At 34.6% G+C, this 20,022-nt stretch overlaps 1 protein-coding gene across 2 annotated transcripts in view; it reads right to left on the minus strand.

Annotated features, from left to right (window-relative positions):
• Positions 1-20,022, minus strand: part of Dcc (DCC netrin 1 receptor) — a 1,026,209-nt gene that overhangs the window by 150,717 nt on the left and 855,470 nt on the right. For both annotated transcript variants that reach the window (XM_026783657.1, XM_026783656.1), the window contains exon 14: positions 16,858-16,968. In XM_026783657.1, the coding sequence (XP_026639458.1) occupies positions 16,858-16,968 (111 nt within the window). The remainder of the gene's footprint in view (positions 1-16,857; positions 16,969-20,022) is intronic.

A 20,022-nucleotide genomic window follows, 5' to 3' on the forward strand; every position in this document is an offset into this window, starting at 1 on the left:
ATCTATCTATTATCTATCTATCTATCTATCTATCTATCTATCTATCTATCTATATCTATTTATGATATCTATTGCTGTATTAAAATACCATGACCAAAACAACTTATAGAGGAAAGTGTATATCTCAAATTACAGTTCCTGGGTTACACTCCACCACCAAGGATAGTCAGAGCAGGAAGAAGCCATAAAGAATACAATTTACAGGTTTGTTCAGACTGTAACTGTAATTCTTACTTGATACCTGTCTTTTATATGTAATTTTGCTATGTTAAAGTTAAAGCCTTCCTTTTTGTTTAAACAGAAAAGGGGAAATTGTGTGGGTGGTCCTTCTGTCTCTGTGTTGCTTTTATTGGTTAATGAATAAAGAACTGCTTTGAGCCTATGGCAGGGAAGAGCAGAACTAGGTGTGGAAAGCTAGGGTGTATGCTGGGAGAAAGAAGGGCAAAATCAGAAAGATGCCCATGGAGCTACTGCCAAAGAGAAGACATGCTGACACTTTATCAGTAAGTTACTGTCACATGGTGATACACAAATTAAAAGAAATGGGTTAAATTAATATGTAAGAGTTAGCCAATAAGAAGACAGAGCTAATGGGCCAAACAGTAATTTAAATAATATGGTTTCTGTGTGATTATTTCGGGTCTAACCTAGCTGACTGGCCGGGAAGAACAAGCAGCCTTCTCCAACAGACTCCTATATAACATGCAAAGGCTTCATAAGAATTATCTCTCAAAATGTGGATATAAACCTTTATGGCAGAAGCACAAATGTTGTGAAGTATTTTCTTAAGTTAAGTAGTAATAGATGGGTTAATATTTTCCAATCCTGTTGGTACAGTCTTGCAACTGTCCTTGGGATGCGATGTGTTCCATAAATTCTGTTTAATATATTTTAAGCTTTGAAACAACTATTAAAGCAAAACAATATGCCCCATTTTATATCAAGAAAGCAAGGGAGCTTACTAAATGTTATTTATGCTTTCTGCATTTATGTCATGAGTGTGTATATGTGTATGTATGTGTGAGAGAGAGCGGAGAGAAAGACAGAGAGAGATAATATGGAGGCAGATGCCTACATGAGACTTATTTCACTTATTGTCAATCACTGCTCCATTTTTCTTTTGAGACAGTGTCTCTAACTGAGCCTGGAGCCACTAATTCACTAGACTGGCAGCTAGTGAAGTCCCCGTGCTCCTCCTGCCCCCACCTCCCTTAGTATGTGCCACAATCATATACTAAGCTACTATGCCCACCTTTTATGTGGTGGAAGAGAACCATGTTTAGGACTTTGTTCTTACATAGCAAGCACTTTCCTGACTTAGCCATTACCCAATCCACCCCTGTATTCATGACTATTTTAAAACAGCATGAAAATATAATTGTTTGAATAACAATGATTAATATCTTTTAGGATAAAAGAAAATATTAAGAATTTACTAGAACCATAACTATTCCTCCAGTTTTCTGGAAACCATCAAATAATTTCACTGTATTGGTTATGTAATCATATTGAGAGTGTAATCACCAAAGCTATAGCTCCACATGGTAGTGAGTGTTCAACTGGCTTTTCAGGACCTCTTGGGGCTTCTCCTTATCCTCCATTGAATTGGGATATTTTTTAGTCTGCTATGCATCCTCAAGATGATTTCATAGGGCTTTTGTCTTGTCTTATTGTATCTTGTTTTGTCCTATTTGGCTGTTATCTCCTAGAGGCCTGCTCTTTTCTGAAGAGGAAACAAAATGGAAGTGGATCAGGGGAAGAGAGAAAGAAGGATGACGCTGGGAGTAATGGAGGGGAAACTGCATTCTGGATGTATTGTACAAGAGGAGAATCTGTTTTCAAAAAAATTACATGTATGTATGTAGGAAATATTGGGAAATGTTCCTGAGTTTCTTTGTCAGATAAAAAAAATAAATAAAAATAAAAATAGGATTTGTAGATGTATAAAAACAGATGTTTCTCAATCTAGATGTTTGGAGGATTTTTGTCAATAAGCTAAGATCGAGCAAAGGGATAGAAGAAAAGCATATCTCAAGGGAATGTTAGAACAAAGATATCTGATTCATAATATATGACCATCTAATCATAACAACTAGAACAGGTAATTGTCCATAATTCACAAGAGCCAATTCATACCCACCTACTTACTTCTTAATATGAAACAGGAATGACAATTTGCCTATTACTCTTCAGAATGAACTTTCTCTTGTACATTTGACCCTATAGGTTATCAAAGCAGTTATTACTAAAATGAACTATAAAATACCATTTTCATGGTTTCATGATTTCTAAATAGAAAGTATGTGACATGAGCACCACTTCCTAGGAATCCAGTTTTGAAATTTGCTGCTCAGAAGTACTAGAAAGATTTTACAATTATCGCTAGGAGAGTGGCTGCATAAATAAAACATAAGGAATTATTATTTTAAATAAATTTATTTATACATTTATTAAAATGTTTATTAATTTTAAATATTTGTTATTATCAGAAAAATTTGTTGAGATAACCTGCAAGTAAAGACAGGTCACAATACCTGAAATACCCAAATTATGATTCCCCCTTTTTTCCAACACATGAATGATCATGATATGGAAATCTGGTGCCATTCTTGATGATGAAACAGAATTTGTTTCTATAACGCATATTTTATCTTTAAGTAATGATTATAGGCTTACACTGATGAATAGTGTTTATGGAATTAAAAACTGTGACATTTCAGTCATTACACAATGTCTCTAATAATAGGCCAATTATAGTGTAGATATTTTGCCAATGGAAGAAATACAAGAATAAACAAACAGAATTTACAAAGAAGTCAGGAGAACTTGCTAAACATGTTTCTAACAGTTCAGTAAGTGATACACGAAGGACTTTTCCTCATGCAGTCGAAAGTAAGTGTGAATGAAGTCTTGCAAATTTGTGAAACTTGAAGCAATAAAAACAACAGCTACAAAAACCTGCTAAGGAATGTGTTTGGTATTTGAAGAAACCGAAGGTACCCGAAGCATGGAGGGAGTTAGCTAGGGAGAATGTTAGTATTGTTTCAGTGGAAATTTCCCCAGAAAATGAATAGAATTAGACCTGATTACACAATTCCTTTTCTAAATATTACTATACACATGTATATTCACATATCCATATGAAAGGCAATTTGGAAATAAAATATCTACATACCCTTGTTTATAGCAGCATTTGTTACTTTGGTTACAATTGACCAAAAGTAGAAATAACCCATGTGTCAGCTAACGGGTGGATATGTAAAGGTGTGACAAATCAATAGACTATGCTTCAATGTCTAGAGGAAGAAGAGTTTGGAACAGGCAAATATGAGTTTAGTGACTAATAAGTTAAATTATATAGCCGCCAAGGAACAGAATGCATTCTCTTTATATGAGTTGGAATACTCAAATTCAAAGAGGCACAAAGTAGAATAATTGCTAGGGGGAGAAGAAAGGAATGTGAGCTCTCCTTTGATTGCTTTAGCATTCAGCTTGATAAAAAGGCAATGTGGAGATGGACAATGGCGATGCTTGTAGAAATAAGTCACCATACCGAACACAGTCAAACTGCATACTGAAGACTGGCTTAAAAAAAGCGAGTTTTACATTATGTCTATGTTTGCACAATTGTGATGTGGGAGCTTGTGGGCTACAAAGATTAATAGAAATGGGTTAGATTAATATGTAAGAGCTAGCCAATAAGAGGCTGGAACTATTGGGGCCAGGCAGTGCTTAAAAGAATACAGTTTCCATGTAATTATTTCGGGGCATAAGCTAAGCTAGCCATGTGGGCGGCCGGGTGCCTGGGACGCAGCCCCTCCGCTCTAATTCAACACAATTGTGACTGGTGGGGAAGATGATTCAGCTAAGGTAACTCCATCTGTTACCAAGGCTGATGACATGAACTTGATACCCAGAAGCAATGTAGTGGAAAGAAAATAACAACTCTCACAAGTTATCCTCAGACCAGGACAGATATGTCATAGCAACACACACACACACACACACACACACACACACACACACACACACACACACACACCATTTGTGTAACCAAAAATTGGAGTGGAGGGAGGTGAAGGATATTGAAAGTGATTGAGTGATGACACAGAAACACTCTACATTACGCAAGACAAGAAGATGTAGAAAGGTGTTTCCCAAAAAAGATGAGTCATGTAAACTGTAATCTATTTTCAATTGGATTGCTGTTTTCAATTGATTGCTTTATTAAATTTGAGGCAACATGGGGAAAGGAACACACAGACAAACAAAAGGATTTAACACTCGTCTGGACAGCTGTGCTGAAGGATTTTAGATTAAGCAATGCAGGCAGGACCTATTGAGATTAAGAGAAATAAACAGTTTTGAGTTGTGTTAAATTTGATTGTCTTTAAGTCAAGTGTACAAAGGGAACACAGAAGCAATTGACATGTAAGACTGGTTTGTGGTGAAAGATCATACTTAGAAAGACATTTATACATATGCAAGTATAAACACACACAAACACACATACACAGAAGGAAACCACTAGGAAATAGATAGTATTTAAAACAAATGTATAAATATATACATATAGCATATGTGAGTAATTAATAAAAATGCAACCAGGATCATGTTACTACTGTGCTCAAAACCTGACCCTGAAACGTTCCATCCCACAGTTTAAGATCAGAAACTTTTAGGCCATTCAGTGATCTTAGCCTCTGCCCCCTCATTTTTCTGACCCTTTTTACCACTCAGCTCATGCCATGTCTCTGCTTCACAGTAATACTTGGCTGTGCTCAAACACACCAGATACACATTAATATTTCTTTAAGTCATCTGTATGAAAGAAGTCTCATTCAAAATAATGAAAGGAAACTTTCCATTTCTATTTTATATTAAGAAGTAAATAGGTGAGTCTGAATTTGCTGTTCTAGATTATGGACAATTTCCTGGCCTAGTAATTATTACAAGGAGGTTATATATTATGGGTCAGAAAGTCTGGTTCTAACATTGCCAAGAAAGATGTCTTCCTCTCGGCCATATAATTTTGACTGGTATACACGTCCTGTAAATATCTCAATGGAAAAGCAGCATGCATTTATACTCCTCGTCTTATAGAGATGGGATAGCCTTGACTATTGCACACAGAGTAGCACTTTTTAATGCAATAAAGGATAACAAGGAGCCTCAACACATGGGACCATGGTGTGCTCACAGTTATGAAGAACACATTTCTCCATGTTCTAACTTAACCAGGGAAGCCAGCCTTTCCCAAATTGTTCCTCTCTTACTTTTCCTGTAGGGTTTATTACATTTTATGCTAACAATTTAACGTAATTATTCCACTGCTTTTTTATCTCATTCCTTTTTATAAATTCTCAAACTCCTGCATCTAGAACAGTTCCTGGCACATAATGCTCAAACATATGGGTATTGAGTATGTATTTTCTATAATGTTAAACACAACTGTCATCATATATAAAATTACCACAATTTTCTATAACTGTCTCCACAAGATAAGAATTTTAAGGGAGAAAGAAAATAGTGTAGAAATAAAATCAAATGGAAATACAGTTACTGATGCTTTTCTCCTTTCCAAGTAATCAGAAAGATTTGTCTCTCCTGGCATATTTTAATGAAAATGGTCTACTCTGTACCGTCTGCTGTGTATAGACTACCAAGTAGGGTCAGCTAGTTGGTGCTTTGGAAAAATACTCGTTTGTTCTCCATCTTGTGTGCTGCACTTTGTGGTTCAGTTTTAGGTAGAATTTTTCTACAGTCCTTGATAGCATATAGTTTAATACAGCATATTACAAGAGGCAGTTGGTATATACATGTTCTCTCTTCTTTGGCACGATTAATACATACTAATGTGTTCATGCCCACTTGGCAGGGCCTTATTCCATAGAGAAACATTATCTCCTTGGGCTGCTTCCTCCATAAATCATGAATATAGCTTGTTTATTTACCATTGAACTCTACCATATAGATTTCTAAATTATTATTTCCTATCATGTTCTCAACTTTGATGCTATAATAGTTTTCAGCAGTTACATGCCACAAAATTCAATGAGTGTTAGCCAGCTATGTGAGATTTGGGAAACATTAAGTTCCTTTAGCTGTCATCCCATCATCTAAGAGAAAAATTGCAAGGTGTTCAAAATAAACTCATGTTGATACATTATAGTGAGGATAATTTCCTAATCTATGTGGATATTCCAAATAAGAAACATAAACACATATTTAAAGAGAAAAATAAGCATTTATCTTTCTGTAATGGGTTACCTCATTCAAGGTGATTGTTGAATAGTTGAAATATTGAGATAAGTAGCTTCTAATTTATTGGATGAGATGATGCTTATGAAAAATCTAAGTGTAAGACACAATTGTTTGGATTAATGAAGTTTAACTACTGTTGTAAAAAGGACCCTAACAAAAACCTGCACAATTTTAAATTATTATTATTATGTTGAAGTATGCATGGTTAGCCCATAAATGGCAGTTCTGTTGTACTTGTCCATATTGGGTTTCATGTTCTAAGAAACAATGAATAAATACTTGTCAGAAAACATTCATTTTAAAGATCTGCAGATGTGAGTAGGCTCCAGTCTTTACCAAATAGTATGCTAAATGGAATCTTCGATGCTATTCTACAAAAGGGGCATCCAAACTGTGATTTCAAGCTATATCACTGAATCTTTAAAATTCTAAGTCAAGGTACTTTTTAGATAACCAGCAGCTATGTCTAAGCTTTTGCCATATATTTTCAAAGAAACAAACAGCTCATGATGCATCATGTAAGTGTGTGGCTTGGTATTGGGCCACTTTCATAGCTCCTATAGGAAGCATGTAGTGTGTGAGCTATAAATGGACATATAAATTTTCAGTGCTGTTTTAAATTCATAACAGGAGGGAAGGGTGATAATGTCCTATGTGTTAGAAAAGTGTAACAAATAGATGAATGTATACTTCTAACTGTAATTAATACTTTGTGACTATAGCAGTAGATATGAGGAAAGAATCAAAATGTGAGCTATTTACACTTCGTATGCATTCCCAGCTGTATTTATATGGTCACACTCCCAACTCCTGGGTAACATGGAATGGATAAAATACTGAGAAGTTGAAGACAAAGCACAGTTCTTGGTATTAGTCTAGGGAGAATAGTTTGCCCCAAAGAGACAATACACCTAAAATGTGTAGAGAGGATGATAAGTTGATTAGAACCTGAGTAAATTGGGAGCATGGGGACCATGGAGAACATTGAAGGGGATGGGAGGGGAGAGGTAGAAGGGAAGCAGAGAAAAATGTATAGCTCAATAAAATCAGTAAAAAGAAAAAGAAAAAAAAATAAAGTATGTCCCTTAAATCTTGTTGGTAGACAGCACACAAGTTTCAAAAGCTTGAGGCATTAGTAGCTCTTTTACATTTATTTTTCACATAAAATTGACTATGACTGAAATTGCATTTAATTAATCATTGATTTGATAAGAATGAATATTTACACTGTACTAACATAGTCATCTGGGAATGAATATTCTCTGTGCGGGTTTTTGTATGTATTATGTATATATGTACATTTTCTGTTTTCTCATATCTCATTTTATATTTTTATAAAAGTATAATGTTTTCTTTGAACATATTCATCCATTTCTTGTTAAATTTAGCTAAATATCATATATTATTTTAGCTTCCTTCGTTTTAATATTGAATGTAATTAGTAAATGCTAACATTGCTACTTAAGGGGAAAGTAGCTTTTGTATTTATATATAAGATACCTACTAGCTTAAAAATTTTTCTAATTTATTTCCAAAGGTTTTAATGTATTTATTTGGACTTTCCAAATATCCAATCATTATTTTCCTAAAAATAGTAATGCTTTTAGAAATGATATGTCATGTTTTTAAAAGATTGTTTCATTTTTCCAACTGAAATCTCTATTGATACGGGATTCTCCTCTGTATGCTATGAATATCTTTTATTACCATTGGTTAATAAGGAAGTTGCTTTGGCCTGAGGCAGAACAGCAAGTAGGCAAGAAAGCTGAACGGAATGCAGGGAGAAAGAATGTGGAGTCAGGCAGATGCTATATAGCCGCCCAAGAAGCAAGATGAGACTCATGATAAAATATAAAATAATTGTAATGGGTTAATTTAAGATATAAGAACTAGGTAGGAATAAGGTAGGAATAAGCTTAAGCTGTTTTGCTAAGCAGTGTTGTAATTAATATATTTTTGTGTGATTATTTGGGTCTGGGTGGATGAGAAAGGAAAGAGTAGTCTCCGTTTATACTCAGCATTTTAATACCTGAAATAGTAGTTACCTTTGCCAGCCTCTTTAGAATTTAGATCATAATTGAGAATAATACCTGCTCTTAGTTTCTTACCAAAACAATAAACATTTTAAAGGCTGCCTATATTCTTATTAACATGAATTTTTAAAAACATCAATGACTGTTTTACAACTTTTGCTAATATTAAATAATATTCTATAAATACATGATGCACTCTTTAGCAAATTTGAAAATATTTCTCCAGTTGTCTCAGAGGTGAATATCCCTTCTTTTTGTATAGCAAACAAGACTTTATCATCACAAATAAACAAACGTGTCATAAGAAACAATGGGAATATTTTGTTATTCTCTCAAAACAAACTATAGACAAAGGCTAAAGTTCAATATATTAAAACTGACTATTGAGATGCATTCTTTTATATGACTACACTTAAGTATTGCATAAATGAATTACTCTTTCATGATTACACAATAATTGGAGCATGGTTACACAATAATTAGAGTAGGGTTAAAACTTAATGAATAAGAATCCATAGCCATTATATGTGTGTGTGTGTGTGTGTGTGTGTGTGGTGTGCATTACAGAATAATTGATCATTTCACCACAGCAGGACATAAGGACATCAAATATTCTATGAACAAATTAAAGTTTACTGTCTAAGATCAAGACACAAGACCTGACTACTTGGAATTTTGAACATTTTTCCAACTTGAAATAATCTCTGTTTTCCTTTATAGACTTTTGCTCTGGAATTCCAAACAGCCACTTAGCTAAGAGCTGAAGCAGACTTTCAATTTCTTAGAAAAATTAGTTTTGCCTTTGCCTACTGCAATCCTTTTACAAAATGAACTCCACTTGAATTATAGTAAGAGTCTCAGATCTTAAATTGTACTATAACAGCAGCTGAGAATAGATTTTTCTAAACTTACTTGTCAAAAATCAGCTCACTATCATCGATGACTCCTACCAAAATGCCATGAAAATAATTTCATTTCTTGACATATTATTTGCCTATTTCTTCACCCATCAAATACAACATGAATGTCAAGGTAATTTTCCAGGAGAAAATATGCATTTGCTGTGGTTGTAAACCCTAGTCCTTACACTAACCTATAATTATTTACTTAGATGTATTTACATTTATCTGGCACATGCTTTAATTTTTTAACTAAACTAATAATAAGCAAATATAGCTTGGCAAAAAATGAAAATCAGTTTTATAGATAGGATATCAATAAGTATTTTTAATACAGTAAAGAAAACATCAAACCTGCTAGTATGTTTATCAGGTCCTAAAAATTTCTTTTGTGAGTCAACATACATTTATTTTACTTGGAGCAATGAACTATTTATAAGTATATTTTTCTATTTACAAACATATTGTGTATCATATTAGTGTGGATTATTAGTTTAGTAACACCATTCACACATTGGTTTGTATGACCTTAAAACTTGAAATCCAATTTATGAGAGCCCTAAAAAAGAGTTCATGATTGTTCATGATAATCTGTCCATCTCAGAAACCTACATTACTCATGCCTATATCTTCTGACATGAAAATGATGGGTTTTCAAGGGATTCATGCTCAGCTACTTGAGGAGTGACCTGGCTACAACATATCATAATTCATACATTTCTACCATTCTTTGTTTTCTCCAATTTTTTTGTTTATTAAAAATCACATTATCTTGCCTAGTAATTAATTCTTCTAAGGGATCTTTTATTTTATGAAGTAATTCTTATGTCACTATCCAGTGTCTCCACTTAGAAGGTAGACTCATCAACATAACTCTTATCGTACTTCTGAAACTAAGCTTGAACTTCTGTTCCTTCTTTATCAATGCACTCAGATCATGTCACATACTATGCTCATTCCAAAACATAGAGTTGCCTTGTTATAGATATCTCCAATGAAATGAATATCCAATGAATTCATCTTCACGGTTAAGGGGATAGTTGCCTATTTCCTGAGGGCAGGAAGCTAGAGTAGTTCCCAGATCCCACTTTTTGCTTCATCATTGCAATACTTTAGGAGTTTCTGCACTGCTGGTATTTTCCTAGCCAAGCTACTCCACTTCATGAAAAATGTTTGATTTTATATCACATCATTATTGATGATGTATGGCAACGACCACCTGATTCTATCCTTTATAAGGGAAGGATAAACTGATCTCCAGGCTTGGTTTCTTGAATAATACCTCCTGAACTTCATATATTTATTTCTTTATGTAAGGCATTTACATAAGAACTGCTGTGGCACAATGATTGGCCAGTAGCGAGGCAGGAAGTAGAGACAAAACAAGGAGAACAGGAGAATTCTGGGAAAAGTCAGTCTAAAGTGGTCATTCACACACAAAGGAAGCCAGAAATAGAGCAAGCAAGATGTGACTGCCTTGCCAGAAAAGGAACCAAGCCACATGACTAACACAGACAAGTATTATGGGCTAATATAAGTCAAAAGAGTTAATAAGAAGCCAGAGCTACTAGGTCAATCAGTTTTTAATTAATGTAGACCTCTGTGTGATTATTGGGGACTAAACCAGTGTGGGACCTGGATGGATACAAACCTCTGTTAACAAAGAACTTTGGTGAATTCTAATTATCTTGGATTCTTTTAAGCTGAAAATTGGCTGCACAAAACAAATATTTCAAAATGTCCCAGCTGCCAGTAATAGCAAAGTGATTTCAACAGAACCATCAACAAACAATGAAGTTTGGACTTATAATTAATTTAACAAAATGTTCTAATTAAGAGGACAATCCATGAGGATTCTAGTAGCTCTTCAACTTCCTATTTGCTTTCACACAGGTTAAGCCAATTAGCGAAAGAAAGAGAAGTTCCAGAGTCCAAGAACGATAAAAGAGGCAGCTGAATCAGCACTGCCTCTGCTAAATGACTCAAGGATCAGAACCATGGTCATGAACACATCTGCCTGGGGCTCTCTAGGAGACTCCAGAATGGAGATACATGCCAGGAGTGCTAATATCCCAGGCTCTTCCATACAGATTTCTTTCATTATGTGAAAACAATACTTTCCATTTTAAATGTTCTTTTAGAATGATTGTCTGCCCCTTATACATAATTTAGGGAAGACAGAAAAATCTACATATGTTTTTCCTTACTCAGGAATGATTTCTCCTCAAAGCTTCCCAATATAAGTCTGAAAGCTTGCATGAATGTCATTTTCATGAGTTGAACACCAAAGACACTCTACTTGAAGTTTGAAGTTTGTTTTCCTCTTGGCACAATTGACCTTTGGGCAAGTAAATGCCCATGCCTCAACCACTGACAAAGTACATGGTATCCATCTGCAGGACGAAAAAAAAAAAAAGAACTGCCAAACCTTGTCAAGACAGGGTAAGAGGATTCTTAAATATTTCCTGCCTCTGTCAGTTACACTAGGCCTTAGCCAAAGCTGGTTGCTTCAGCATTGCAAATGAGGCTTTGGAGGATTGCTCAGGTGGCCAATTATCTCTGTCATATACTGCTTGACTCAAGTAATATATATTATCTCCCTTCTCTGGCATTCGATGCGGTTGAAGATAAGATAGTTGTAGTTATCTTCCTCTTATGATTTAGCCAAGTCTATTTCTGATGCAAGACTTAGACTCCTTGGATAAAATGTTTATTAAAACACTTATCTTGTGTTCCTTGCTTAATATTGTTTATGTTGGTTGTAATTTTATACTTGATAACCTTTCCTATTGTATATAGTTTTATATTGGGTTTGGATTGTTCTTATTTATGTAAAAGGGGAGGTGATGGGGAAGCTTTGTCAACAAATTATCTTTAAGAGGTGGGAAAAAGTTAGGGTGTGGCTTTGTGGGACCTGGAGAAAAATGGGTTTGTGGCCATAAGTTTTCCCCTTATAATAAATAAAATATAATTGTTTTATCTTTTATCCAGCCTGGTTATTTCCCAAACCGAGTTAGTTCAACAGTATAGTTAAAAGAAAATCAAAATTAGTTTGATTCTATTTTTAACTTAATAAAAATCACGATGGACAATCAAATGAGAACAACCCTACTAATATCTTACAGTAAATGACATTGTTTCATAGAGAAAGTAAATCTTGTCATTTTAAAATAAATAAATTCTCTGAAATCTGTTAGTGTCCATTATGTTTCAAACAATCTGGTATCATATTCTGTAACATCACTGGGTCAAGAAGTACCCGCTCCACTAACATCTTTTTGTATTTACTCTTTGATTTCACATTAGTAATATGTATTGTGAGAAGGGAAAAAAGTTGTTTCATAAATTATTATCAGGATGAATTTATAGAAGAATGAAAATTATGCAAGACTGAACAGTGTTAGGTAAAGAATGGGTGAAAGAGTAGCATTACAGAGCTAGAGATGCCTAAGTTATTAAGAGAACTTCATCACCGTCTAGAGGACTCCTTTTCTTCCTATCACTGACATGGAATCACAGCCCATTGGGGACTCTTCTCCCTGGGCATCCAATGCCTTCTGATGGTGCCCACGGGCATCAGGCATACACACGCTGCACACAAATACACCATACATGTTGGCAAACTCTCAGACAAAGAAAACAAAAATAAATATTTCTTACCAAACAGCAACACTCACATAAATGAGTATAAAATTTTGTGAATCAGCAAAGGTTGCGGTAATATACTAAAGGAATGCTTTTGAAAGAATATCGGAGAGCTTTTCTGTTTAATCATACTTGTCAAAACACCCTTTTCCTAAAATGACTGTTTCTAGCACTACTCTATTTAATGAAACAGTTTCCAATCTGTGCGGCCATTTTGTATACATCAGTAGAACCATTCTCACCCATTTCTTGCTTGCGTTCCTCACGACTCAACACACTTGAGGTTCTTAATGATATTTCCTAATACTTGCATCAATAGTGAAATAAGGAAAAAGCAAGGAGGAATACCTCATTGAGAAGAGGGACCAACTTAGAAGTAGAATGTGGAAAAGTTCAATAAGTATAAGCATTTCATATGGCTCCACTCATGAGAACTGCATCTAGATTATTGACTATAAGAGAGATAGGAAGTGGTTCAAACAGAGGAGGCACACGTATGAAAAAAGCATATAATTAAGGGAAGGTTGTGTTTCAATAAGAAAGCTGTGGTTTTCTACATTGGATTCACTTGGAATTTGATTCATTCAGAGTCAGAGAAAGAGCACATGAGTCAAATGCAGAGTCCTTTCCACTGCAGGTATTTTATAGGATCCCCTGCACCTCTGCTCCATTTATTTGAACTCCTTCTAGCAAGAGATATAGCCTCTAGGTTTGGGTAAGTGATATGATCTCACTTCTTAGAATCGTTTGCCTTGAATCACTGCAGATCTGTTTCATAAATTTCTACCTACATCCACAGCTGTGGGGTCAGTGGAGTCTTTGCACTGAGAACTGGGCATGAAGTCAGAGAAGCAGACTTTGAGTTCTAGCTATGGGTTCTTAGCTGACCTGATCAATTTAGTGAATGATTTTAGGTTGTTACATTTCTCTGAACTAAAGCTAATATTATCTACTTCATGAAATTGGGTAAGAGTATTAAAAAAGAACAGCACACACACACACACACACACACACACACACACACACACACACACACAATTCGAACATTCTTCCTGAAGTAAGATAGAAAAGTTAAGCATGTTAATGGCATATAATTATTTAAACCTAGCAGGTGATAGCACTCGTAAGCCCAATTTCATTGCTGTCTTGGCTAGTGGAGCTCTAGTTTTTGGGCATGAAGGTTCCTCTTGTGGCAGAAGACTGTTGTCTGTTGTACTCTTGAGGTTGCCCCCTCATTTTCTTATAGCCTGGACTATGGTGTACCTAATTGGAGAGATTTCCTTCCATACAAAGTGATACTCTGTAGTCCTTTCTAGTCTCTCTATAATTTCTTTCTAAGAAAACCTCTATCATTTTAAGTGATGTGTCTGTTTATGTGCCTGTGTATGCGAACAGATGTGTGTCCCTGAATGTACATCCCCACTAATGCCAGAGGTATCGGATGCCCCTGACAGCTGGAGTTGCAGGTGATTGTGAAGATCCCAGTGTGAGTGCTGGGACATAGAATCCCTGGAAGGGCAGCATACACTCTTAATGGTTAGCCATCATATAGCCCTGCTTTTTAAAAGTATTTATCACTACCCATCTCCAGCTGAATAAAATGTGTGCTCCTTGTTAGCAGAGACTTTATTATTTTGCTTGAAAGAAAAAGAACTACTTTGTACACATACATTCTTATGAACTATTCCCTGATATATTAATGATATATGAACCTTGTGAAAAAATGGACTTTGTGTCAGTTATATATATCAAGCAAATATTTTAATATAGTTATTTTGTATAAACCTCTAGTATTGGCTAAATCTATGTTGGTGGCATGGAGTACATTTTTATGCTTTTGTGCAATCTTTCTAAGATGGAATTATAATTATAATACTTTTTAAAAATTAGCAATGTGTTTAGTATAAAATAATTACTGATTTTAAGGGAACATTAATACTTAAAAGATTCCACGTTTGAAATCTGGTCAAAAATCGATCTTGTCAGAATTAGAAACAATTTGTATACAAACTTAATCATGTGTTTCAGTTGCAAGTTTAAAAATTCAGTGTTGTAATAGCATGCTGCCTATGGTAAAGTAAAGCCTGCATTTATTACTCTCTGCCCCTTATACTATTACTAATTCCAATTTTATAACAAATTATTATTAGACTTCAAGTACTAGGTTTATTATTGTGTGTGTTATCTTCAATTACTGGTCTGCATCTGTAGCTGAGGCTAGCCTCAAACTACCCATGCTCTTCCTGTATTAGCCTCCCATAGGCTACGATGCTACTAAGTCATCAACATTTCATCCCTCAAGAGTGAGTTTTAATTTCATACTTTCTTTCCTCATTTATTCATCTATTCTCTTTTGGCCTATATGGTAGTAATACAATTCAACCTGGTTTGCTCTATAATAAAGATCATTTTCTACAATTTGCCCTTTTACATCTCTGTTACACTTCGAACATGAAGGGAAAAAAAGTCTTTCTCAGTGTCTGCTCCTTAGAACAGCACACTATACTTTTCATAAAACAGGATTTTATAAACTGCTCTTTGAATGGATGTGTTGGTCTATAAGTAAAATGACAACCAAAAGCTCATTTGTCTGAACATCTGATTCTCAGCTGTTTGGCAAGAAGCTGAAGGTCTTAGAGCTTTGCTGGAGAAACTGAGTTAAATGGGTGGGTCTTGCGTCATCCTGCTCACTCTCTGCTGCCTAAGTTTATTGCAATGTGACTAGCTCTTCTGCACCTGCTCTTGTTCCATTCTTTCTTCAAGAGATGACGAAGGCAAACAGGTCCTTTCTCCTTTAAGTTGCTTCTTGCTGAGTATTTAGTCAAGATAATGAGAGAGAAAAGAAAGAATACAATAGCTATAGTCCCACTTGGAAGTGAGCATCACCATTGTGGAAATATCATCTGCTCATTGTTTTATTGATATCACAATTGTGTTTGTTAGATCAAATCTGTACACGCATGAATAACAATGACTAATGACTACAAAGATGAGATGAAAAGTATGGAGGGAAACAAGGATAAAAAAGTGTTCAAGGATGTAGGTGCAAATATTTGAGTCTATTGGAAAAAATAGAAAAGGAATGTTGATGGCTCAGAGAAGAAAAAAATAAGACGAGGGAGAGGGGAAGAGATGCACACTTCTTTATCATTTATTTTCCTCAGAGAATATCATTTCCTAATTTACGAACTAAGAGTTTATCACTGCTCTTTATTTGCTAAGAAGTCTTGTGTGATCAAATTTTCAGCACATAAATGATCTTCAATTTTAATTCTGTTTTTTTATTTTAGTTTTGAACACCTAACTTTAAGTACACAGATTTTGTTTTACTTTTCACTCTTATTTTCATTACTTATTTACTTTTTATTTTAATTCATATTATATGTATCATCTATGTACTTTATAACTTGAACTTTGTTTTTTATTTCCCTTTACTCAGTTTTCTTAATTTTCTATTCAACCATGATGCTTTCATATCAAGAAGAACGTCTCATCTTATTATTCTTATGACTCTGCTTCTATTTAATTTATTGTTATACACATTTTGTATGAACCCTAATGTATTAACTAATAAAGTATCAAGATAACTCTCAATTAAACAAATTATATAGTTTTTCTTTTTAGCACAACAAATAGTATCAAATATGAATGCTATTAGAAGCAAATCAAAACTACATGCATTTTGAAGAAGCATTCTTAAAAATTCAGAGAAGATTGATATATATTTTGATTACTGTCAGAAAATGAAGCAGTTCTTGTGAAGAAAGAAGTTAGGTCAATAGTTCAAAATACTGTAGCAGAAAACTATTCCAATTATGCAAAGGCACAAGCACAGGAATGAATGCACAATCAATGTAACTAAACTGTATATAAACCTTGAGAAGACTCTTCACAAAACTATTTTCTTTAGTTGTACAAGACAGAGGTAAAACAAACACTCTTAGAAATGGATTACATTAGCATTCCTACATGATCAATACGCTGAAGTAGCTAAGAACTAGAAACTCAGGTCTTACCATCTAGGTCATTCTCTGGGGTCTCCGCTGTGTACCAGTTGGAAGGTGGTCCAGTGCCATTGACAGTCATGGCCGCCACTTGGAAACTGTACTGACTCCCTTTCTCCAATCCTATGAAAGAATTTTTCACAAGAAAAAGAAATGTTACTGAACAATAAGAGTTTCCAGCTGGGTTTCCACAGCTTTAGAAAATTTATGACAATAATTGGCATGTTTTAAATATTGTGATTGTTTTGGTAATCATTGTTATTTGATTATAGGAGGAGAAATAACATAGCAGGAACTGAAATTATATTTCATAAATTATAAATTCTTGTGTACTTTTCCAGTTTATAAAAATGTATCTTAAAAATAGCCTCAGGGTATATTCAGAATATAAAATATGAATGATGAAGAAATAATCAAAAATAGCAAGAATCATTTTCCTCACTGTTCTGAGGAGCCCTGCCTATAAATCAAGAACAGTCAGCTTAAAAATTTATGTTTCCATCATCCATTCAAGGTCATTGATGATGTTTACATTGGGCCAAGGAAGAAGAATCTAAAGTAACTAAATTTCATGAGAAAATAAGCACAGATTTTATATTTTGAAATCACCCTTTCAGAATATTTTACTTTGCCACATCCCGAAGTAGAGAGAACTGAGGTGACTATAATAAAAATATTTGGGTGTATTATATTATCTACAGAGATTATTTTAGAAATAACAGAGATTACAGATGTAGTAGAGAGGCCTCATAGATTATCAGTTTTATGGGTTTACGTTTCTATTCTGAAAACCTTTTCTTTTCCCCCAAGTCTCAAAGGCAATTAAAAACCTGACAAATTGCTAAAAAGCAAATAATTCTTGTTGCTGTGATTTGATTGTTTCCTCTAAAACTCATGTTGAACTTTCATAGTCATCTTTACATTCAGAAGAGACCACGACAATGTGATTAAACCACAAAACATTAGCCATCAACCATGAATTAATGTTGTTGTGGCAAGGGGATTTTTAAGAATGAGCTCCTGATACAAAGAATGAGTCTGGCAGGATTTTCCTTTTGTACATTTGCTTGCTTTTCCATAGTTCTTCATGGGTGACTCTCATCACCTACTGGTACTATGCCCTCAGCCTTCAGATTGATGAGCCAAATCACCTTCCATTATTTATCAAGCACTCAGTATGTGCAATCTCTTTGTTATAGTAGAGATGCATAAAATATATTCTAAGTGAAACTCAGTGTTTTCTCTAGTTCCTACATGTCAATATTCTTTAAAGAACCATTCATTATTTCTAAGACATTGATAACTCAATGTAAATTGCTCATTCTTTAGATCTCAATTAGTTGTGAAGCTCTTACAGATATTACAACTGTTTTCCATTTTTTGCTCCAACAGTATGAAACAGTATTACTATTTGTTATCAAAAATAAAATCAGTGAAATAAATCAGCGAGGGGTGGGATGATGCTTATATCATGTGACAAATTCATACTGATATATTTTCACCAAAAATATGAGTACTTTGTAGCAATGTTGTTTCTAAATCTGTACTCACAGGGAATAGAGTCAATAAGATGATGTTTAAGAATTGTTACATTGAAGTTTTACATGTATGTTACCCATATCGGAGAAAACTATTTGCTAAATTAACTTGCACAAATATTTGGTAGATAAATTGTTCTCTAGAGAACACCATCAAGGATGCAAAAAGACATTTGTGAACATGAGTCTTTTGTTGTATATATACATGTTGTTGAGTATAGAAGGCTTATACTCATTTCAGCTTGCTAGCCATAGCACCATTATTGATTGTTTAAAATAGGCATGACAGATGTCTCCTAAGAATTTATAGCATGAGTACGGAAAGCGCTCCAAGAAGACATGTTTACCCAATCATGGACAGAGATAGTAAATTCTGTAGTGGATTTGTTTGATCCAGAGTAGAAATTCATCAAGAACATGCTCTTCCATTTTTCTTAGACATTTAGACACCGTTTCACACAAAATGAATAAGCAATAGTTTCAATCATCTGCTCCACAACTGCTCTCAAAGACCATCTGTGACCAACAGCTTTCTCTGCCAGCAGGGCTGGGCTTTGGCCTCCAGTGACTGAAACACTAATCACATGTTCCAAGACACATCTTGTGGTGCTCCAGTCCATATGCAGTTTGACGCTATGAGTACTAGTTAACAAACACATCAGAAAAGCTCTTAAGATCAAACCATGGATTTCTCTGAAGCAGACATTCTATCTTTGGTTCTTAACTTCTGCTTGAGAGGCTCAGGCAGGATTAAAATGACCTCAGGCCATTCTTTGAGAAATGTATCTTTCTTGTTTTGGTACATGAAAAAGATGGACTACTTACTCATTTTTACAAGTAGAATTTAATCATGACCACACATTTGATACTGCAGGAAAAACAGCTTCTTCCACGTTTTTCAGGGTTTATTAACATTTTGATTTTATTGTCTTCCTTTTATTGAAAAAGTTGTTTTCTCAAATCATTTACAGCTTCCCCTTCCTCTCCTTCTCCAAGTTCCTCATCATCGATTCTCCCATTTGCATCCAACCCTTTCTGAATTTCATTAGAAAAGAATCAGGCTCTTACGGGATAATGATCAAGTTAAAGTAAGGTACGTAATTCTATATGTTCTCTCCTTATCTGGTGTAACCTTGACTGAAATGGCATTTTATACTATGAATGAAGGCTATGAATGGAGTTACTCGTGAACAGCTGAATTCTTTTTTCTTTCCCATTCACTCGGCTTTGAGTCAGGAGACTGTATTTCTTTTAATCACATATCTATTTTTGTTTTACATATTTGAAGTTCAAAATCTATCTGAGTCATTAATTTTAAGTAAAACAACAACATATAGCTGTTTGGTGACACACCCACCACTCTATACCTATCTTCCTGGTAGTATATGGGATGAAATGACCAGCCACATCACCTTCTTTGAAGAATTCTAAGCCAGTGACAGACACTGTTTGATAAAGCAAGATATGTGGTACAAGAGGAACATCACCCACAGTTCACCTCTGGTCTTCACAGTGTTTGTGCACATACATGCATACATAGCTGCACATATATGTATGTGTATAAGCAGAAGAATACATACACACATACATAGGGACTCATGGCTTTTTTGATTTTTTTTATTGAGAAAAGGAAAAAAAA

The sequence above is a fragment of the Microtus ochrogaster genome, chromosome 18, assembly GCF_000317375.1.
Source record: "Microtus ochrogaster isolate Prairie Vole_2 chromosome 18, MicOch1.0, whole genome shotgun sequence".
NCBI classification, from domain to species: domain Eukaryota; kingdom Metazoa; phylum Chordata; class Mammalia; order Rodentia; family Cricetidae; genus Microtus; species Microtus ochrogaster.